Source organism: Muntiacus reevesi, chromosome 20 (assembly GCF_963930625.1).
Source record: "Muntiacus reevesi chromosome 20, mMunRee1.1, whole genome shotgun sequence".
NCBI classification, from domain to species: domain Eukaryota; kingdom Metazoa; phylum Chordata; class Mammalia; order Artiodactyla; family Cervidae; genus Muntiacus; species Muntiacus reevesi.
In genome coordinates, this window is record NC_089268.1 from 50,774,164 (window position 1) to 50,796,428 (window position 22,265).

A 22,265-nucleotide genomic window follows, 5' to 3' on the forward strand; every position below is an offset into this window, starting at 1 on the left:
GCTGCGACGTGCTTTCTAAATGTATTTTTGCCAATATATTATTTCCAACATTTGAAAGAAGGATTATTTTCAAAAATAAAGCACAGCGTATGAAAACACTGACTTGTAACAATCCCAAGTTCACAAATGACGTAAGCTGCGTTTAGAACCCAGGATCAGACTCCTTGTTGATGGTTCCAAACCACTGGCTGGAAATTCAGAATGCTTGGTCCATGCCTAACAGGCTCTGTTTACTTGTACTTTCCACGGAGTGCTGAGTCCCTTGAGATGGAAAGACAACAAACCAGCCCCCTGTCTGGGGACAAGTGGGCAAAGAAAATGTCCTTTTATTTCTGAGTGAGGATCAGACGTTCTGTCAGGGTTAGCAGCAGGGACCAACTGGGTGGGGTCACAAAGACAAACTTTGTTGACATCATTTCTACATTTGAAGCGAATTCTCTAAACACAAGACACCAATCGTTTCGCTGCAAGTTTTACTTTCGTTTCAGGTTTGAAGGATTCATTAACAAAAGAAACCACTTGCTATACACGATAAACAATTTCAATATTTAATAGAGGATCATCTGGTTTGATTTCAACGTGCGGTCATTAAAAGAAGAGAAATAGAAACAACAGAGAGAATTAACAGTGTATCCATCACCAAACTGGGCTGACAGCCTACATCCAGACTCCAACAGTCCTGTGTATGCGTGGTAAGTCGTTTCCGTGGTGTCCGAGTCTTTGCAATCGTGTCAGGCTCCTCTGTCCATGGGATTCTTCAGGCAAGAACACTGGAGTGGGTTTCCGTGCCCTTCAGGGGATCTCCCCAACCCAGGGATTGAACCTGCATCTCTTACATCTCCTGCATTGGCAGGTGGGTACTTTAGCACTAGTACTACCTGGGAAGCCCTGAACAGCGCTGGAAGTCCTGAATAACAGCTATCTAGAGTCCCAGTTGGGAAAAGGTCCCTGGCTGTGCATCCACCCCACGGGTGAGACTTCAAATTGCAGTTTTCGGGGCTCCTGCTTATAATCAAAAGCCACAAAGTGATATCATCAGTTTGCACACAAAAATACAACTCTGGTTTAACTTTTGCAATGCAATGCTTTAGAAGCCGGGGGCTGGCCAGGGGATGGCTAAGGCCATCAAGCAAGGAAGGGTGCCGGGAGCCAGCACACGAGATCCTACCCATGACAAGGTCATGAGGGAGAAAACCTGATGGGCAAGGCGGATCAGGTTTTCAAGGATTCCAGAAAGGCTAGCTCACGAGATCCCACCCATGACAAGGTCATGGGGAGAAAGCCTGAGGGGCAAGGCGGATCAGGTTTTCAGGGATTCCGAAAAGCTGTCCCAAAGCTGCCCCCTGCGCTCACCTTAAAGATGGTATCTGTTCTTCTGAGGCTTGCATTAACAAACTACTCCCTAATTTCTGTAATATAGGCAGAAGACCTTCCCAGATTTCTTTCCAAATAAGAATTAATTTAGATCTTTAATCTATAAGTTTTTTGGGTGGTGGTATTTTATGAGATTATTTAGGGTGAAAGAGTGTTTTAATTTGAGCTCCTTTGCTGGTAGTTTGTTAGTCAAATGCATTTATGCCCTTGGTACTAATATGCATGATTGCTTATGATATTTTAATCATAAAATAGCATAAAGAACCTGATTATATAAAAGCCCTAACAGACATAGAGCATTTTTGAGGGATGAAGGAGTTTTATTAAAAAATATAAGAAAAATTATTATAAAAGTGGTTATTGGGTTAATGTTTGCTTGCTGTGTTTTTGCTTTTAGTGTGCTAAGGCTGTGATATGGAAACCATTGTTAATATAGTTATAGATCTAGAAAAATGAGCTTAGCCCTGTATTGTAACAATGAAATAGTTGTTAATTATTAACCAGGAGTGATAGGCAGAGGCCGCCTTATTAGAGCCACAGAGTCTGTATGGGGTAAAACTTTTAGATAAATTTAACTGACAACTTTTGCAGAAGAATTGATGTTGGTATTAACAGGGTCATATTTTTATTATGTTGTGACATGCTGTCCTGTTGCCCTATGAGACTGTAACTCTTCTGTTAAGGTCACCACCGAAACAGAAAACAGGCTTACATTCACCTGACTTACATAAAATGTTAATAAACACTAAGGCCAAAAGATAATGTGTAAAGATTTATTATAGAAATGAAATGCAGAAAGCATCTTGTTCTTCCTTAAGGACAAACTGATGTAATGTAAACTAACCCTGTATAGACATGAGTGAGCATCTTGTATCCTGGATACACTCTGAGTGAGGGTATAAAAACTGTTGTCAAAAAATAAAGACAGACTTGGCCCTATCAAGGCTTACCTCACGTGTCTTCTATCTCTCGCCGACGCCATTCATCCTGAGGGTACCCCCTGGATTCTGCCGAGGCTGGACCCTGGCAGAAGAGGAAAGTCCCTTCCTGTGACCAATTGCAGGTGTTCTTGCAGAGTCCTTGGAGTGTCTGCAGTTTGGCCCAGTTCAAACATTCCTGATTCCACCTGGTGAGGCCGAGGCCTACGTCCATCTCCTTGATGGACTTTCAGCTCTGTTTAAAACCCCTTGTCACAGTGACTCCATTTTATTTCTCATTTTACAATACGTTGCTTACTTCTGCACAAAGATAAGCTGGAAGGACACAGCCAAGTGAATAAACCTGGGGTGAAAAGGGCTGGAGACATTAAGGGTAGAAGTGAGATACTTGAGCCCCCCTCAATGTTTACTACTCCAAAAATAAAACCAAGGCACTCACACCAGGGCTTGCTTGGCTGCTGGCTTCTAGTGGGTAGCGGGGCAAGGACAGCCCTCCCACAGCAATTAGTTATCCGGCCAGAGGTGAGCACAGGGTCGCTGCTGACAGCCCCTGGCTTAGGCTTTAGGGCAGAGAAGGCACTAAGCTATCTAAAGGTGAAAGTCGCTCAGTCCCGGAGGACTCTTTCCGACCCCATGGCCTGTAGCCCCCCAGGCTCTCTGTCCATGGGATTCTCAGGCAAGGATACTGGAGTGGGCTGCCTCTTCCTTCTCCAGCGGGTCTTCTTCCCCACCCAGGGATCGGACCTGGGTCTTCCACGGTGCGGGCGGATTCTTCACAGTCTGAGCCCTTAGGAAAGCCCCCAACTCTCCGAGGTTTCCAAACGGAACCTGTCATGTTTCAGACGAGGCTGGCATTTTCCCCACTGCGGTCACCCGCGCCCTGTCCGCCCTCCAAGGCTGTGCCGGGCGCAGGACAGGGTCCCTCGGTGCTTGGTTCACACGGGCCTCTGTGCACCCGGCGGAGCGCGCCTGGCTCCGCGCAGAGACTCAAGCCCAGGTGCCCGGGCGGCGCACCTCGGAACCAAATCTCAGCCCATGCACCCCGCGAAGACCGCGGGCTCGCCCGCTGAAGGGCTCCGGAGGGCCGGGCCTTCGCTTCACCCGCGCCTGCGGCCCCGGGTAGCATTCCCCGTACTGGGGCCAGACCGGACCCGCGGCGCACCTAACGCCCGGCTCGCCCCTCCCTCTCGGCCCTGCCCCACCCGTGCGGCACCGCCCTTCGGTCCGGCCCTCCCTCTAGGCCCGCCCTCCGGTCCGGTTCGGTCCGGCCCGGGCGCCCCTCCGGCTGGGCCCCGCCCGTCCCTCCCCTCCCTACTCGGTCCGGCCCTCCCATTCGGTCCCTCCCTCCGGTCCGGCCCGCCTCGCCCCTCTCGCTCGGCCTCACCCCTCCCGCTTGGCACCGACCCTTCCGGCTCGGCCCTCGCCCCTCCCGCTAGGCCCCGCCCCTTTGTCTCGCCCCGCCCCTCCCCTCGGTCTCCCCTCCAGTCCGGCCCCGATCCTCCCTCTAGGCCCCGCCCCTCTGGCTCGCCCCGCCCCACCCCTCGGTCTCACTTCCGGTCCACCCCAGCCCTTTCTGCCCCTCCAGCTCGGCCCCGCCCCTCCCGCTCGGCCCCGCCCCTCAGCTCGGCTCCCGCCCCTCCGGCTCGGCCCCCGCCCCTCCGGCTCGGTCCCCGCCCCTCCGGCTCGGTCCGCCTCTCCGGCTCGGCCCCGCCCCTCCCGCTCGGCTCCCGCCCCTCCCGCTCGGCCCCCGCCCCTCCGGCTCGGTCCCCGCCCCTCCGGCTCGCCCCGCCTCTCCGGCTCGGCCCCGCCCCTCCCGCTCGGCCTCGCCCGTCGCGCTCGGCCCTCCCTCCGATTCGGCCCGGTCCGGACCGCCCGTCCCTCCCGCCGCGGTATTTGGGCCCGGCGCCTCAGTCCCAGTCCAGCCCCCTCAGGGAGCCCTTGGTACGTGTGGGGAGGTTGGGGCCGCGAGACCGGCCTGCGCGCGAGGCGGGCGGCGGACGGCGGGCGGGGCCGCGCGTCGGGCTGGGTTTCCTTTCGGATCTGGCGGCCGCTGCAGGGGTGAAGACGCGGTGAGTGTGGCGGCTCCGCCGGCCCGGACAGGGGGACCGGAGGACCCGCATGGGGGCGGCGCCCAGCCTCCCCGGGCCCCGCTCGCCAGGGGACCCTGGACGAGCGCCCGGCGTTGGGGACCCGGGGGACCGGGGTGGAGGCCGGACAGGAGCCGGCCTGAGTGCCCAGGCGACTCTCGAGAGAGCGCCGGGCGTTGGGGTCCCCGGGGGCCGGGGGTGAGGGGGGAGGAGGCCGGACAGGAGCCGGCCTGAGTGCCCAGGGGACCCTGGGCGAGCGCCGGGCATTGGGGACCCGGGGGACCCGGGTGGAGGCCGGAAGCCGGACAGGAGCCGGCCTGAGTGCCCAGGCGGACCGGCGCCCAGCGGTCTCCCGCCCACCGCGCGGCCTGCGCTCAGGGTCCCTCAGGCCTGCGAGGATAGTCACGAGGACCGTTTCAGAGCTTGTTACGGCTGTTTTTATTTTCATTAGAGGAGCTGCCGGCGAAATAGTCCGAGAGTGGGCATCATCAGGGCTAGAGGGCCTGGGAGAAACTTGAGTCGCACCTGGGTACTAGATAAGTTGGCACTTGAGTTACTTTCTTCCCTTCTCTCCTCACCCCCCCCCCCCACCATAAAGCTCTAGTTTGAGGGAGAGAAAAAGAGCGTGGGAACTGAACCTTCACGTGCTGCCAGGACTAATGAGCTGCTGGGGGAGGCCGGGTCCTGCCGCTCCTTGGCTTCCGGCCGGAGGTACCTGCCCCGCTGTGTGCTCGCCCGCTGGTGTGCTGTGGGACCGCGGCGGAGAGGGCGTGTGCAAAGTAACCCTTGGACTGAGGTCCCTGTGAACAGGAAGGGCTGTGGTTATCAGTGTTCTGGGGCGTGGCGTGTCCAGGACTCCCCACAACTGGTGACTAACTGCACCCTCCGCGTTATACCACCCCAGAGAAAGGTCACGGTTTCAGTCCTACTTGGCCATGTAAACTAAGTATTTAGAACCACATGAGGCCAATTGCAGTCCAAAGTGTTGTATTACAACTCCGCTTCTGGCCTGATAACTCCAGCCAGTAGCAAGAGCGAAATGGGAGTAAATGGAACCACTGTTCTTTTCTGTTTGCACGAGGAGCAGGCTACATCACACAAAGGGCTTGTCGTCAGACCCCCGGGAAGGCGACACACTTTATACCGCCAAGCTTTCTGGACCTGAGACGAGACCTGGACATCAGAAGAAGGAAAACCGCGTGCAGTGCTATTCACCATTTATTGAACACCGACTGTGGGCCAGGCGTCAGTCGATGTAATCCTCTCAGTAAATCTATAGAGTAGAAGGAACCATCCCGATGACACATTAGATCACACACACACACACACACACACAAAACACACACACATACACACATAAACATACACACACACACACATACAGATACACACACACCCATTAACATACACACATACATGCGCACATGTACGCACACACACATATACACATATACACACACACACATATACACACAAACACACACACACACACATAAACACATACACACAACACACACACAAACACATACAAACACGCACACATACACACACATAAACATACACACACACCCATACACATACACACATAAACACACACATAAACACACACATATACACAGATACACACACATACACACAGATACACAGACACACACACATACGCACGCACACGCACACACACACACACACACACACACACACAGACACACAGCAAGCAGGGACAACACAGGAGCCACGTCTCCAGGAAACCAGATTTATGGGGAATTAAGGCACCTTTAAGCCACCATGGGGGCTTCCCTAGTGGCGCTAGTGGTAAAGAACCCACCTGCAAATCCATGGACTGAGGGGCCAGGTAGGCTGTAGTTCATGGAGTCACAATAGAGTCAGACACGATTAGCTATTAACCAACAAATTGGATTTAAAGATGGAAGACAATGTGTGTGGGGGGAGTGTTTCCTCTCCTCTACGATCTTCCTGGCTGGTCTAGTAATTCAGTTGACCTAAGACAAATCAATGGCAGAAAACCAACCCCACTGAATTTTGTGCGTATGGGAACCTCAAAGATACAAGACTCACGAAGGGACAAGGCAGGCAGCTTTCTGTGTGTGTGAAGATTTGACAAAAGGAGGGGGTTTTGCTTGGGGTAACAGGTTCGTGAAGTGACAGGGTTTGCTGGTTTCTTGTTCAGCCTTTTCAGCCTTGCGTTCCCCTCTTTGGCCGTAAAGATGTCTCTCTACCTCCTGGTCCAGGGAGGGTATTTGCACATGGAGATTTATTTTCAGCTTTCAGGGGGAACAGAAGAAGGGCAGAGATGCTTTTTGCAACAGCTGTTTCTCAAGTCTCCTTAATTCAGAGCAGTCACGGTGCTACAGTGGAGTGTTCTGGGGTGAGCTGCCCTGCCCCCCCAAAAGGAGCACAGATTACCTGGCGCCTCCCCGTCCTCATGCAGGGAGCTGACGCAGGGCCCGGAGCGGGGCTGCCAGCCTGCAAGCCCTGCGGCTTCGGGCCCTTTCCTTGGGCTCACCTACTCTCTGTTCCCTGGTCGGTGTCTATCACGATGCTGCTTTCTTGTGAAGAGCTGGGGTCTCTCAGCTCTCATCCCTTCCCACCACACACAGAAAGGCCCTGAACGCTTGCGCACCCTGCCCCTCCCCACAGTATCCTGTTCTGCACCAGACGCCTGCGTGGCGGGGCTGTGACCTCAGAGGCCGGGCCCTGCAGGTGGACGTGGGCGCCTCCCAAGGCCCTTGTCCCGATCGGGTGACAGGGCCTGGGCAGGTCAGCAGGGGAAACCCCGAGGACACCGAGTTTTGAGCGTGTACCTGTCTGCTAGTCGAAGCAGAGCGTCAGTGCTCACAACAGTCAGAGCAGATGAGACGCGGTCCACCTGTGGCCTGAATTTACGTGACACTGGTTTTAAATCCATCCTTTCAGACTCGCCACCATGGATGCGCTGTCAGAAGCAAACGGCACCGTTGCCTTGACCCTTCTGAAAAAGCTGGGTGAAGACAACTCGAAAAATGTGTTTATTTCGCCCCTAAGCATCTCCTCTGCCCTGGCCATGGTCCTCATGGGGGCCAGGGGCAACACCGCAGCCCAGATGTCCCAGGTACGTTCGGGAAGCCGGTTCTGGCTGGCGGCCTACGGTGTTTCTTTGGCCGGTGAGCCAGTGTCCATGATCTGAATCCCAGAGGCCTTGCTCGACAGACAGGCCTCGCTCCCCATCTGCACCGTCCCTGGGCCTGCCGTCCAGTGTCTCTCTGGCTGATGGCCTGGGGCTCCTGTCTGCGTGGCACCCGATTCCAGCAGGACAGGCTTCAATGAGCAAGCATTCATTGAACCTCTGCTCGGACCCGCTGTCTAAGGTCCTGTTGGCCGAGGCCCGTCCTGCCGAGAGACCCAGAGCCTGCCCCGGGTGGGCTGCACAGGGTGTGGACGTCAGCTCCTGGGCCACAGTGGCGACGGGGTGCTGACCTCTGTCCCCGTGGGGGTCACAGCCGTCCACAGATGCGGTGCCCTAATCCCTCCCAGGGCCTGGGGTCTAGAGGGTCTCCAGGTTTACCAGAGTCCTGATCCCTCCCCTTGAGCCTGGGCCTTGAGTTTGACGTCTGCCCTAGGCCAGCACTTTCAGGGTCTTCTGGCAGCTGGAGAGGCTGGGAGTGAGAAGCACTTGCACTCTCCACCCAGCAAGTGTTAGGACGCAAATACGGGGGTGCTCACGTTCAGTGTGTCCGGCCCTTTGTGACCCGTGGACTCTAGCCCTCCAGGCGCCTCTGTCCATGGGATTCTCCAGAGAGAACACTGGCGTGGGTTGCCGTGTCCTCCTCCAGGGGATCTTCCCGGCCCAGGGATAGAACCCGCGAATCTTGAGTCTCCTGCACCGGCAGGTGGATCATTTACCACTGCGCCACCGGGAGACGCACGTGTTCCCTTTAAGTTCTGCCTGGAAAGGGAGCAGTCCCCTCTGGTGCTCGTCACTGACTCCCCTCCCGCTTCCCAGGCTCTGAAGGGGCCACCCTCTCTCTGGGCACCTCCTGTGCAGGTTCTGATTCCGGGGGAGGGCCGGCCTTCCCGCCCTGGACGGGCGTCTCTCCAGGGCTCCCGCCCGAGCTCCTCTCCTCCAGCAGAGGTGCCCCCGGCCCTCCGGCCTCAGCTGTCTGGCCCTGCTCTCTGTGGCTCCCGTCAAGCCGCCCACGACCCAGAATGACCAGGACGGGGCCTCAGACTCTGCGTCCTGGCCGCACGGTGCCCGCTGGGCTCCTGTGATCCAGGAGCGGCCCCGATCCCGCGAGGAGCTCTCCTCTGCGTGACCGCTCTCCCGCACTGTCACGAGACCCCAGCAGGATGGCTGGGCGTTTCTGCACCCTGGCACAGGGGCAAGACAGCGAACGTGCAGTTGCCAGGCCTTTACGAAGGCCCGGGCCCAGAAGAGCCACTTCTCCCGTGTCCCGCCGGGCGGAGCCCGTCCCAAGGCCAGTCCAGACCCGAAGTCGTGGCCTGTTTGTGCAGAGACGGGAGGCCTGTCCGCCGGCCCTGTCTGCAGGCAGACCGCAAGCGCAGGGCACTGGGCTGGCCGAGGGGCACTTCTGCGCCCGCCGTCGCCGTCTGACCCCCGCGGGAGGCAGGCTGGGGGCGCCCAGAGGCCTTGTGCCTGCATTTGGGTGAGTCTTGCTGTAAGCTGCGGGGAGGATCAGTGCGGTTCCCAGGCTGACTGCAGTGTTCCATCCATTTCCTGCAGTCTGCGCGTCCTGCAGTTGTGGGTTTTTATGTTTTTGGTTTCAGACGCTCTCTCTAAGCACGAGCAGCGGCGGAGGTGAAGATGTCCACCAGGGCTTTCAGAGCCTTCTCAGCGAAGTTAACAGGCCCGGCACACAGTACTTGCTCAGAACCGCCAACAGGCTCTTTGGAGAGAAGACTTTCGATTTCCTCTCGGTAAGTCACACTCGCGTTTCCTGAAGCAGATAGAGACCGAGGTCGGGTGGAGGCGGGAGCTGGGCCTTGTGGTGCAGCTGGGCCCTCTTGGCCTGAGACCCACACGGTGGGCGGGGTGTGGGACCCAAGCCACAACCTCACGCTTCCTGGAACCCATCGGTCACTGCCTGTAAGAGGAGGCATTGTTCACATGTGACAGCATTGTTCACATGTTCGTGAAGCTTCGATGAGATGATTGTCAGAGAACTAACACGGATCATACCACAGTTGCAGATGAGTTTGCCCAAACAAAGAAGTGGTCAAATAGAACATTTCTGATGTTGTTTTTCACATGTTAGAAGTTTTCTGTACATTGTGACGCTTGTTCAATATTTTTATACATGTAAATATTTTGAGTATCTTTTCCTATGCAGAATTTTTTTAAAAGTATCTTTTTTACTCTGGTTCTATTTAATTACACTGCTTTCATGATTTAAAAAAATTTTTAATAAACAGCTCAATAATCTGTGAGTGTGTCCTTATTATATAAAAATTTAGACAAAGCCAGAGTCCTGCCAAACACCTTCCACATGCTGGCCTCCCACGCCGAGTATAAGGGCTTGTCCCCTGTGCATAGAGAAAGTCTTTGCATCTCACGACATGTGTGTCTATTGTGGTTCCGTCGCTGAGCCGTGTCCGACTCTTTCTGACCCCGTGTCCTCAGCAGGCCAGGCTCCTCTGTCCTCTCCTGTGTCCCAGAGTTTGCTCAGACTCATGTCCATTGAGTTGGTGATGCCACCCAACCATCTCATCCTCTGTCGTCCCCTTCTCCTTTTGCCTTCATCTTTCCCAGCATCAGGGTCTTTTCCAATGAGTCGGCTCTTGGCATCAGGCGGCCACAGTGTGGGAGCTTCAGCCTCAGCAACAGCGTGTGTCCGCCTCTCCCTTTCCCACGGTGGTGGGCAGCGTCCTCAGGGTGGCTGTACTGAGATGCAGCTGCCAGCCCCCCGGGTGGGCGTGGGGTGGGGCCCAGCCCGGGCCGAGCCAGCAGGGACCGTGTGTGTGTGGTTCTGTCCTGTGCGTGCCTGCTACTCCAGACGGACTTTGGAAGGAAGGGACAGAGGGAGGCTCTCAGATCTCAGTGAATTCTGCCTCATTCCCGCCCCGACGGCTGCAGCCCTTCCCGTCGTCCTCGGGAAGGGTAGCAGGTGCCCATGTCCCCTCTCTGCTTAGCGCTGCGGGCGCTGAGCCTTAACATTCTGATCGTTCATGAGACTGAGCAGCTTTTCACGTCGATCAAGCATTTGTATCTTTTCTGAAAATTGCCTGTTTATGTGTCCTTCGTGTAGTTTTACTTTTGGGCTTTATGTCTTTTTTTTTTAATGAGTTCTTTATACGTTTAGGAGGGCGATATTATTCTATGATTTTTTTCATTGTTTTTCACACATGTTTCAGATCTAAATTAACTGTTTTAAAACAGGTGGTGTAAAGTGCATGTCGTCAGCATGAGGTCAAATATCCGTAAGGCTTTGCAGCACATTGTGCGTTTTTCTTACCTCCGGGTTTACTTGTTTTTATCAGTCTTAGCTACTTGCTAGTTTACTGTCACTTCTTTTTTTTTTTTCAGTTCTACCAGTTTATTGTTACCAACCCGTCTCCCTCCACCATCATGCACTCATGCTCAGGCATGTAACCCCGTGGACGCAACCCGCCTGGCTCCTCTGTCCATGGACTTTTCCAGGCGAGAATACTGGAGTGGGTTATCATTTCCTTCTCCTGTTATTGTCATCTTTGTATAAGGGTTAGATATACAGAAAAGAAAAATTTACAATAAACACAAAAATTGGCAAATTTTCTGTAACTTCCTTCCTTTTCTGTTGGATATTTGAAGAAAAGCATTGATATTTAAAATGTTATTATGATATAGAATGTAAAATCAAAAGATGAGAAATATTTTTTGGTTATTTCACAGTGATCCAGGATTCCAACAATCCAAACCAATTGCAATGTATAATTAGATATTCCTTTAGTTTGCTTTTTCACTGGTCACTACTTACTAAACAGTAATTAAAGAAGCAGTCATTTGTTTTCAGCTGTGTTTAAAAGCTGTTGAAATCACCAAGGGTATGATGAGGTATCGGCTTGCTGGTGACCACTTTGGTCCTGACTATTTCCTTAGACTGAGAGACTGCCATCTTTTTCCAAAGCCCCGATGAAGAAGCGGAGCAGTAGGCTGGCAGAGCCTGAATGATGTCAGCGTTCTCTGAAATGAGGCACCTGGACCACGAGATAGAGGGTCCCCGGTGTGCGGAGAGCTCAGCCACGTGACATCGGACAGAGCCAGGTTCTCTGGTTTCAGAGCACCTCTGAGATGTAGCTACTGCTGCGTCCTTGCTGCCAGGGGGCAAGGGAGCCAGAGAGACGCAGCAACCTTCCCAGGGTCACACGGGAGGGAAGCCCGGAGCTTGTGCTGCCGGCAGAGTTGCCACATGGCCTCTCCTCAGTGGTTGGGTTGCTGTTTAGTGGCTCAGTCGTGTCTGACTCTTTGCGACCCCATGGGCTGTAGCCCACCAGGCTCCTCTGTCCATTGGATTGTCCAGGCAAGAATACTGGAGTGGGTTGCCATGTCCTTCTCCAGGGGATCTTCCCCACGGAGAGATCAAACCCTCGTCTCCAATATTGGCAGGCAGATTGTTCACCACTGTGCCACCTGGGAAACCTGTGATTTTACTGTTATTTATTCAAGTTAGCTGAAAACTGAGAAACCGGATTGAAGGTTAATTCCTCACATCCTTTGTACATTCCACAAGAAACCGTCAAATGGTCAGTGTTGAGGTTTGGCGCCGTGAAGAAGTGAGCTGTTGGCGTGGTCTGTTTCTGTAGCCATGTGATTCTGTCACTCCGTCTCTCCTAGTCTTTCAAAGATGCCTCCCGCATATTCTACCAAGCAGAGATGGAAGAGCTGGACTTTGTCAGCGCTACAGAGGAGTCCAGGAAGCACATAAACACCTGGGTAGCTGAAAAGACAGAAGGTGAGGACATGTCAGTACTTCTGTTTGCACAGTATTTGAATCAGTCTCATTACCATCAGTTCCTTCCCAAGACCAGCAAATGTAAACAGGAATGGATTTTTCTATGAATAACTGTAAACTTTCAAAATCCACTCCTAAAATATAATCAATAATCTATTTCTCTAGCTCTCCCCCCTCCTCCTCAGTTTGGTGCACCTCTTCCAGAGCAAACACACTTTGATTTTTTGCTGGTGCATTTAATGCTCATATCGTCTGCCTTTTCACAAAGGGCGGAAGGGAAACTCTGGATGCGGGCTCCACCCCCTGCCTGTCCAATGGAGCTCATGCTCCGCGGGTCGCTGGGCATCACTGCAGGACACTCGGTCAAGCCCCGGTCCACCTGCGGTTCTTCGTTCTGGTGCTCGCCACAAGGCTTCGACCTCTCCCCTTTAGGACGGTCCCCTCATGTTGTAGACCGAACATTCCTTTTTCTGTCACTGTGAATTATCCTGCCCTTATTATTTGCTCATTTTATGTGTTTTATGCAACCCTTGGGTTCTTTCTGAGCAGAGATTTTAAGGTTTTCGTCACTGATTTTGCTTTAGGGGCCAGGCTGCCTGTACGGGTTTCCCTGGTGGGTCCGATGGTAAAGAATCCACCTGCCAATGCAAGAGAGGCGGGTTGGATCCCTGGGTGAGAAAGATCTCTGGAGAAGGAAATGGCAACCTGCTCCAGTACACTTACTTCCCCGGGGAATCCGATGGACGCAGGAGCCTGGTGGGCTGCAGTCCATGGGGTCACAGAGAGTCGGACTCAGCTTAGCGGGTGAGCAGACAACTCGCTGTCCGTGGTTGTCTGGGGGACAGTGAGCCCTCTGCTCAGTGCCTGACTCCTCCAGGGGACGGGCCAGTAAACTCTGTGCCCACACCTCCCCCGGGAAACCCTGCTGGCTCACTGGCTCTTTAATTCTGCTTTGCAGGTAAAATTAGAGATTTGCTCGCTGCAAATTCAGTTGACCCCATGACTCGTCTGGTTCTCGTGAATGCCATCTACTTCAAAGGAAACTGGGCTAAACAGTTTAACAAAGAGCACACCGTGGAAAGGCCATTCAAAGTCAGCAAGGTGAACAGGAATGTTTCACAATAAGGAAAGAGGTTCCTGGAAACGGTCCCTGCGGTCCCCTTGGTTTACAGAGCATGGGAGGCACGCTGACCTCAAGGAACATGTGTCTCTTGTGGCCGTGGCCGCTCAGATGTGGATCTGGGCAAACCCTGGCTTCCTCTCCCCCTGCTCCTTCTCTGCTGTATCATCGCGGGGGGGGGGGGGGGCGGTCTGTGCGGGTGTGTTCTGTCTTGTATCACACATCCCCTGGGTCAGCTCACAGTTCTCTGGGCCTCCTAGAACTCCCAAGATCCAGCTCAAACTTGAGATCGTGGCTATGAAGCTCCGTGTACTGGATCCTGCCGTCCATCCCCGTCCCGTCACTAGCTACTGGCACAGACGCCTTTCTCTGCAGGGCCATCCAGAATCCTCCCTAGCGGTCTCCCCAGCCCAGGTTCTGGTTCCTGTGTCCCTCCTCTGAGCTCTCGCATAGCCCGGGGCCTCTCACAGTGGCTCTGATCTCCCAGAGCCCCTCGGGCCCGGGTGCAGGACCAGGGAGGTTACTTGGAAGTTCTCCTGATGACCCAGGCTGGGCTGAGCAAGGTGGGGTAGGAAGCACAAGTCAGACTGTATTGTATGTTTCATTAATTGCATGTGTTTATTCTCGGCCGTGCCGGGTCTCCTGGCCGCAGCCTCTCCTGCAGCTCCGTGGCGGAGGCCCTCTGGGCTCCGTGCTGGGGCTCCTTCCACTGGCGCTTCTCTTGGGGCCGAGCTCGGGCTCCAGGCCCGTGACCTCAGGAGCTGCGGTCCTGGGCTCTCAGCCCAGGCTCAGTAGTTGTGGCCTGAGGGCTTAGAAGCCCCTGGGCTGCGGGGTCTTCCCAGACCAGGGATGGAGCCTGTGTCTCCAGCATTGGAAGGCGGAATATTTACCCCAAGCCACCAAGGAAGCCCTGATGTCTTTAAAATAGAGCCAACATGGTTTGTTCATGGGTGAGCTGTGTGGTGGGTGGACAGGGGCCCAGGACACTCCAGGGTTTGACTGCGGAATGAGTGGTGTTGCCATGAGCAGAGATGGGAAAGTATAGATGGAGCAGGTGTGGAGGGAACCGAGCCGCCAGTGTGGGAGCTGACATGGAGGCTCCTTGGCGTCCAGATGCAGATGTCAGGTAGGCAGGAGTCGAGGTGAGGTCCTGCTCGGAATGTCCGTGTGGAGCCCTCCTGGGCCAGCAGGAGACGAGAAGCCTGATGCCTGAGTGCTTGGAACCCCGGGGTGGGAGCTGGAGTTGAGCAGATAGCTGACGACTCGGAGCTGGGCTGGGTCTGGAAGACAAGACAGAGTGTGTGTGGGGAGGTGGCCGGCTCTGATGACTCGTCCAGAGTGTCCACGGGTCTCATTTCCACTTAAAAGAGTATCCATTTCCTTTATAGAATGTGGAGAAATCTGTGCAAATGATGTTCAAGAAGTCCACCTTCAAAATGACCTACATTGGAGAGATAAGCACCCAGATTCTGGTGCTTCCCTACGTCGGCCAAGAGCTGAACATGGTCATCCTGCTGCCCAGTGAAAGCACCGACTTGAACACGGTAACCGGGCATCCTTGGCCCCAGGGCCCGGGGTCTCGTCCGGATCCCTGCCTGTCACTGGGCTCGGGAACTCGTGTGCAGCCGGCAGGCCGCCCCGGGCCCACAGGGCGCAGAGTGTGGGTCACGGGGGACGGTCCCCGGGGCAGCGCTGCTGCAGACCCTGAGATCTTCTACCTTCTCCTCCAGGTGGAGAAGGCCCTGACCTATGAGAAATTCGTTGCCTGGACGAAGCCGGACGTGATGGACGAGGAGGAGGTGGAGGTGTTCCTGCCCCGATTCACGCTGGAGGAGAGTTACAACATGGAGGGCGTCCTCCGAGACCTGGGCATGACTGACGCCTTTGACGCGGCCCTGGCCGACTTCACCGGGATGTCGTCTGGGCAAGGGCTGCACCTGTCCAAGGTCGTGCACAAGTCCTTCGTGGAGGTCACCGAGGAGGGCACGGAGGCCGCGGCCGCCACGGGGGCCGTGGTCGTGATGCTCTGCATGCGGATCGTGCCCCGGTTCTGTGCCGACCGCCCCTTCCTCTTCTTCATCCAGCACGGCAAGACAGGGGCCATCCTGTTCTGCGGCCGCTTCTGCTCGCCGTGACGGGGTGCTGGAGGCACCCCTGTGTTCCTCTCTGCTCTCCCCGATGTGGAAGAGCTGCAACCCCAGTGACCTTGGCAGAGGTCCACAAATAAAGGGCTGATGGAGACCGCCTGTGTGTGTGTGTGCGTGCCCGTGTGGTCTCGTGTCCCGCGCCTTCTCGGAGCTGCAGCCGCCATGGAGGCGGGCGCTCGCTGGTCATGCCGTCAGGGAGCACTGGCTGCCTGCTCTCTGGGTCTGCCCTCCGCCTGCCCCGTCCAGGCCCTCGGGCAGAGCGCTGTCTGCTCCGGGCCTGGAAGGATGAGCGGGGCTTCCCTGTCTCCTCTGCACAGTGGCCTCCCCCTGAGAACAGAGCGAAGCAGAGGCTACAGCAGCTGCAGGGAGAGGGAGCAGGCCTCAGAGACCCCCGAACCTGAGCCCTCCACAAACCAGCAGAAGAGGGGAGTGCCATGGAACCTGACCGGGAGAAGTCCAATCCCGAGCCACTGTGTCTGCATTGGAGGGTCTGTGGTCAGATGCCTATTCAAGTGCTGGACCGTCCACACTCCCTGAGCATGTTCAGTTGCCCCCAGGGTCAGCAATGAGCAGACAGTTCCTGTTCAGGAGAAGGAGGCCTTCAGACCACGTCATAGATGCATGCCGGGTGACCTTCTATCCTGCTGCTGGTACTGGAGAAAAAGAGGCGGCTAAGGTTTCAGCCAGTGCATCCCAAAGGAAATCAGTCCTGAGTGTTCATTGGAAGGACTGATGCTGAGGCTGAAGCTCCAATGCTTTGGCCCTGATGGGAAGTGTTGATTCATTTGGAAAGACCTTGATGCTGGGACAGATTGAAGACAGGAGGAGAAGGGGCCGAGAGAGGATGAGATGGCTGGGTGCCATCACTGACTCAATGGACATGAGTCTGAGCAAACTCCGGGAGTTGGTGATGGACAGGGAGGCCTGGCGTGCTGCAGTCCGTGGGGTTGCAATAGTCGGACACGACTGAGGGACTGAACTGCAGGAAGGTTTCTGCAGCCGCCCGTGCTCCCTGCTGAGACGTGGGGCCCAGCCCGGCCGATGCTGAGGTTCAGGTGGAGAGCGATGAGGCATCCACTGGCCTCCCTGCGGCATCATCCGGAGCTGTGCTCCCTCTAACCTAATGATGTGACCCACATTCTCAGCCTGTCTCTGGTCCGTGGTCTCTGCTGTGCCCACATCAGTGCCTGAGGCTTGAGGAGAGACAGGCTGCGGAGGCGCTGCACTTGTAGTGGGTGGGCGGCCCAGCGGCGTCAGCGCACCCCCCCGCCCCAAGTCTGTGCCCACTGTCACCTGAAGTCAGCCGTCTGTCCGTCCAGGGTCCGAGGTGTCTGTCCCTCGGCTCCATCAGGCCGTCAGCAGGAAGCTGTGACGATGGAGGCAGGGGTCCCGTGTGTTACAGACCCTGTCACACAGCTCGGCCTCTGCCCGTCTCTTTCTTAGCTGGATCTGCTGCGTTAAACGTCACTGGCATTTTGCTCACAACTGTAGTTTTCAAAATGATCTTATTAAAATTTTTAAAGAGAATTGCCGTATAATCTCCCGTGTGTTTGTTATAAATAAACTTGGAATTCCTGTCCTCGGCATAGTCCTTCCCTGGTGCCTCAGACAGGGAGAAATCACCTGCAGTGCGGGAGACCTGGCTTCGATCCCTGGGTTGGGAAGGTCCCCTGGAGATACTGCCCCCCCCCCCCAGGATTCTGGCCTGGAGAGTCCCATGGACCATCAGGTGGCAGGGAGTCGGACGTGCCCGAGTCGCTCTCTCCATCACTCACGTCCTCCTTGTTGATCTTCTCTGTGACCAGCTCTGGCCTCAAGAGGTGTGGCCGATGGGCCTCCCTGGGCCCCCCAGAAGGACCCCCGGCTCAGGGCTCTGCCTTCATTGTCTTCAGATTCTTAATAGCTTTTGAGCAGAGGGTCCTACGTTTTCACTCTGCACCAGACCCTGCAAGTTAAGGAGCCAGTCCTGACGTGGACTACGGTATTCTTTATTGAGAAAAATAGTCTTTTCTTCAGATGCTGAGTACCAGGTAAGCTCAAGGCAAATCCTCAGAAATGAAAGATCTTCTCAATCCAGTCTTTTCACATTAAAATATATACACATTTTTGTTGGGATATTTCCGTAGTTGGCTTTTCAACTCCACACAGCATGTGTTTCCATGAGAGAAACATGTAGTCCAGATCAGTTCAGTTCAGTTGCTCAGTCATGCCCGACACTTTGCAAGCCCATGGACTGCAGCACGCCAGGTCTCCCTGTCCATCACCAAAACATGAAGCTTACTTAAACTCATGTCCATTGAGTTGGTGATGCCATCCAATCATCGAATCCTCTGCTGCACCTTCTCCTCCTGCCCTCAATCTTTCCCAGCATCAGGGTCTTTTCCAGTGAGTCAGCTCTTCACATCAGGTGGCTAAAGTATTGGAGTTTTAGCTTCAGCATCAGTCCTTCCAATGAATACCCAGGACTGATCTCCTTTAGGATGGACTGGCTGGAACTCCTTGCTGTCCAAGGGACTCTCAAGAGGCTTCTCCAACACCACAGTTCAAAAGCATCAATTCTTTGGTGCTCAGCTTTCTTTATGGTTCAACTCTCACATCCATACATGACCACTGGAAAAATGAGGTAGCCCAACTTGACAGGTAATTTTGTGTCACTTTGACTCGGCCAGAGGTCCAGTTAACTGGGCTAACACCAATCGAGATGTTACCGTGAAGGTAGTTTTTACAGGAGACAAGGATTAAAATGGTTAACTCTGAGTAAGGCATCTGGCCCCAGCACGTGGGTGGGCCCGGTCTATTCAGCTGAAAATGACTGCGGTGCCCTAAGGAAGCGGTGCTTTGCCTCTGGAGGCCTGTGGCTCAGGCTGCACAGAACTCTTCCCTTCCCCCACCTCCTGCAGCAGGGCACAGCTCCCCCGTCCCATCCTCTCACTGTGTTCACATCTCAGAAATCCCCCTGAAAACGGTGCCTGCACTGCCCAGCCCTGTAACTCCACTCCTCACTCACAGCCTCCCGGAAGGAGGATGCTGACGGCTCCTAGCAGCTCGCTCTGCCTCTACGTGCAACATTCCTTGGCCATCTGAGGTCACAGGTGCAGGTGGCCTGTTCCCCGCTCCTGGGAAGAAGAGTCATCTTCCTCTTCCGAGCCGGCGTCCCCGCGACAGTGTCCCTCTGGCCTCGGGCTCACCCTCAGTGTCCGCGTCGGCTTCCCAGGTGAAGAGTCCGCCTGCCAATGCAGCAGATGACGGTTTGACCCAGGGTCGGGAAGATCCCCTGGAGGAGGAAATGGCTACCCCTCCAGTATTCTTGCCTGGGAAACCCCATGGACAGAGGAGCCTGGTGGGCCACAGTCCATGGGGCCGCAAAGTTGGACACAAATTAACAACTGAGCAAAGCACATAAAATAAAAGCCTCGAGCAGCAGAGGTGCTGGTTGACACAGTCGCGGCCCCGTCCCCATCTTCCCCACCCAGCCCTGCTTCTGTCCCGAGGTGCCCCCAGAGGCACAGACGGCACTTCCCCGGCTTCAGGGAGTGGTCTGCAAACCGCAGAGCCAAGCGCTTTGCCATCCACTGGGAAACTGGAGGAACGATTCCATGATGATCCACGTGCTTAGGAAAATGGGTTTGGAACCATATGGCAGTTCCTCAAATACTCGACACAAAAGCACCGCATGAGGCACAGTTCCACTTCTGGCTGTGTCCCCAGAAGAATTAACAGCAGGGTCTCAGACACACACTTGCAGCCCCGTGTTTGAGCAGCATTATTCACAACAGCCAAGAGTGCAAGCCTCCCATGTGTCCGGGCCGAGATAAATGGTAACAAAGTGTAGTCTCTACACACAATGGAGACGCATCCAGCCTTTAAAAGAGGAAGGTAAGCCTGACACAGGCTCCAACACGGGTGACCTCTGAGGATATGACGCCAAGTGAAACACACCAGGCACCAAGGACAAGTCCTGTGTGATCCCTCTCACGTTATCCCCACATCTGGACTCCCTGTCTTCCACGATCTCCCGAGTTTGACACGTTTGGGAACTTAAAGTGGAGGTAGAAAAAGGGCAGCATACCTCTGACCGACTTCAGGCCCTGGACCCTGCCTGCACCCCATACCTGCCTGCAGGGATGATGTCGTTACCAGCAAGTCAAGGGGCACTTGAGATATGAAAGCCAGTGGGTCTTGGAATTTCCTAGCCTCTGGGTGCTAGGCCCCAGTCTAAGGGAGCTTCTGACTCACAAGGTGAAACAAAGAGCATTGTATCAGTTCAAGAAATAACCCGGAGCCACGATGATCACAGAGCCGCTGGTGATATCAGTGTGCGGTTGGGATTATAAATGGGAGCTCCCACACCCCCAGTGTGAAGTCTCACCCTTGGGGGGGACGCACAGCCTGGGATCCTTTCCTCGCTGGGGGTCCAGACGGACCTCATTCGGGATTTCCCAGGGATGCTAGAGTCTGGATGTCGGCTGGGAACCCAACTTGGTGATGTGTGTGCTGGTGCTTCTCTCTGTTGTTTCCAGGTCTTCTCTTTTCATAGCTGCATGCTGAAATTAAGGAATGTATTGAGAATTAAACCTGTTTATTTCTGTGTAACAACCTGGAATCAAGATTGCAGGGAGACATATTAATAACCTCAGATATGCAGATGACACCACCCTTATGGCAGAAAGCCAGCAGGAACTGAAGAACCTTTGATGAAAGTGAAAGAGGAGAAGCAGAGAGTTGGCTGAGAACTCAACGTTCAAAACGTGAAGATCATGGCATCTGGTCCCATCACTTCATGGCAAATAGATGGGGAACAGGGGAAGCAGTGAGAGACTTCATTCTCTTGGGCTCCAAAGTCACTGCAGATGGTGACTGCAGCTGTGAAATTAAAAGACGCTTGTTCCCTGGATGAAAACTTATGTCTAACCTAGACAGCATATTAAAAAGCAGAGACATTTCTTTACTGATAAAGTTTCATCTAGTGAAAGCTATGGTTTTTCCAGTAGTCATATATGGATAGGGGAGTTGGATCATAAAAAAGACTGAGTGTCAAAGAATTGATGCTTTTGAACTGTGGTGTTGGAGAAGACTCTTGAAAGTCCCTTCAACTGCAATGAGATGAAACCAGTCAATCCTAAAGGAATTCAGTCCTGAATATTGGAAGGACTGATGTTGAAGCTGAAGCTCCCATTCTCTGGCCACCTGATGCAAAAATGTGACTCACTGGAGAAGACCCTGATGCTGGCAAAGATTGAGGGCAGGAGGAGAAGGGGGTGACATTGGAAGAAATAGATGGCTGCATGGCATCACTGGCTCGATGAGTCTGAGCAAGCTCCGGGAGTTGCTGACGGACAGGGAGGCCTGGCGTGCTGCAGTCCACAGAATCACAAAGAGGTGGCCATGACTCAGTGACTGAGCTGAAGAGAACAAGGGGTTTGTTTTGTTAAGGAATCCTTCAAACGGAAAATGAAGGTGAAACTTCTGGCAAACCACCTGAGGACCTGGGGATTTGGATGTGGCTTTCCTTTGCAGAGAACTGATCTCTTTACCTGTGGAACTCTGTTCTGGATGGTGGTTCAGGCAGCAACCTGAAGGCGAGCCAGCAGCAGTCGGGGGCTCTCTGGGGTTCTGGCTCAGACTCACCTGATTCCTCAGCCACGCCTCCCCAGCTCAGAGCTGGACCACACCTGCCCTGCCCCCGGCGTGGCTCTGAGGCTCTGAGAGCTGAGGGTGGGTGGCTCCCGCTCAGAGGACTGTTGGCGGCTGGAGCAGAGGGAAAGCGGCTCTCGCCCACCAGGGGCTGGGGGGCCAGAGTCACCGGTCATGAGCCCGGGCAGCGAGGACACACTGCTTGTGAGGAAACAGGTGTCTTGGTTTCCGATGCCCGATCACCACAAACTCAGGGTGAATGTGTCCTGGAACCTCGCCGTATGCACGGCATTAACATACGATCGGGATCATGTATGTAATTCATATGTAATATAATTAACAACAGCAATTAGTGTCAGGCTGTGTGCACGTTCGCCTGAGATGCGGCCAGGGAACCCAGCTGAGGTTCCCCAGAGTCCTGGTTCTGCTCATGGAGCAGGTAATCTCTGGCTGGGGTGGGGTCGGGGGTGGTGGGGGATATAGGAATCACCTAAACTCTCATGGCGACAAAGTCTCCGCTGGGTCTGGAAAATTCTCTGACGTAGCTGACCATTTTCACTTCCATTTTTATACATGCTCTTCCCTGTATTCCCCAGGCCAGGTTAGATTCAGCCCCAGAGAGAGTTTTTCTGTCTTCCTCCGGCTATCATGGTTTATGCCCTCCTGGGCTGCATGAGTCTGTGACACCAGTCCTCAGCTGGTGGGCCCTGCCCCCCTGAAGACAAGTAGCAGCCCTGGAGGGATTTTTCTTGTCATCACTGAGGGAGGCGCAGCTGGCCTCTAGTGGGAGGCGCCCAGGCAGCCACACCAGGAACGGCCATCTGACCCCACTTGTCAACCGTGCTGCCCTTGAGAAATGCTGGCTGGACACGTAATCAGCCCCCTTTCACGTCGGAACCCACCACATCTGCAGCACAGGGATGAGTCTGGAGGTTTCTCTTTGAGGGTCTAGTGGGTGACGTGCAAAGTCGGGGTGGTATTTCCCGCCAACAGTGGTGGAGACAGATGTTCACCAAGCTTCC

At 54.6% G+C, this 22,265-nt stretch overlaps 1 protein-coding gene and 1 long non-coding RNA gene across 6 annotated transcripts; one reads left to right on the top strand and one right to left on the bottom strand.

Moving 5' to 3' along the window:
* Window positions 1-459: 459 nt before the first annotated feature.
* LOC136151270 (uncharacterized) lies at window positions 460-3,464 on the bottom strand. The gene is made up of 2 exons (XR_010660011.1): window positions 2,325-3,464; window positions 460-755 (listed from the first exon to the last, which is right to left on the bottom strand). It is a non-coding gene; the product is annotated as an uncharacterized lncRNA (long non-coding RNA).
* Window positions 673-17,130, top strand: LOC136151269 (serpin B6). Of its 5 annotated transcripts, XM_065912218.1 has the most exons (8): window positions 5,618-5,654; window positions 6,682-6,785; window positions 7,334-7,508; window positions 9,182-9,331; window positions 12,225-12,342; window positions 13,301-13,443; window positions 14,851-15,006; window positions 15,193-17,130. In XM_065912218.1, the coding sequence occupies exons 3-8, from the start codon at window positions 7,344-7,346 to the stop codon at window positions 15,595-15,597; spliced, it is 1,137 nt and encodes a 378-aa protein (XP_065768290.1). In that variant the 5' UTR covers window positions 5,618-5,654; window positions 6,682-6,785; window positions 7,334-7,343; the 3' UTR covers window positions 15,598-17,130. The 5 variants fall into 5 exon arrangements, with proteins under 5 accessions (XP_065768291.1, XP_065768288.1, XP_065768289.1 ...); XM_065912219.1 differs by lacking the exons at window positions 5,618-5,654; window positions 6,682-6,785 and adding an exon at window positions 673-692; XM_065912216.1 differs by lacking the exons at window positions 5,618-5,654; window positions 6,682-6,785 and adding an exon at window positions 4,114-4,253.
* The last annotated feature ends 5,135 nt before the right edge of the window (window positions 17,131-22,265 follow it).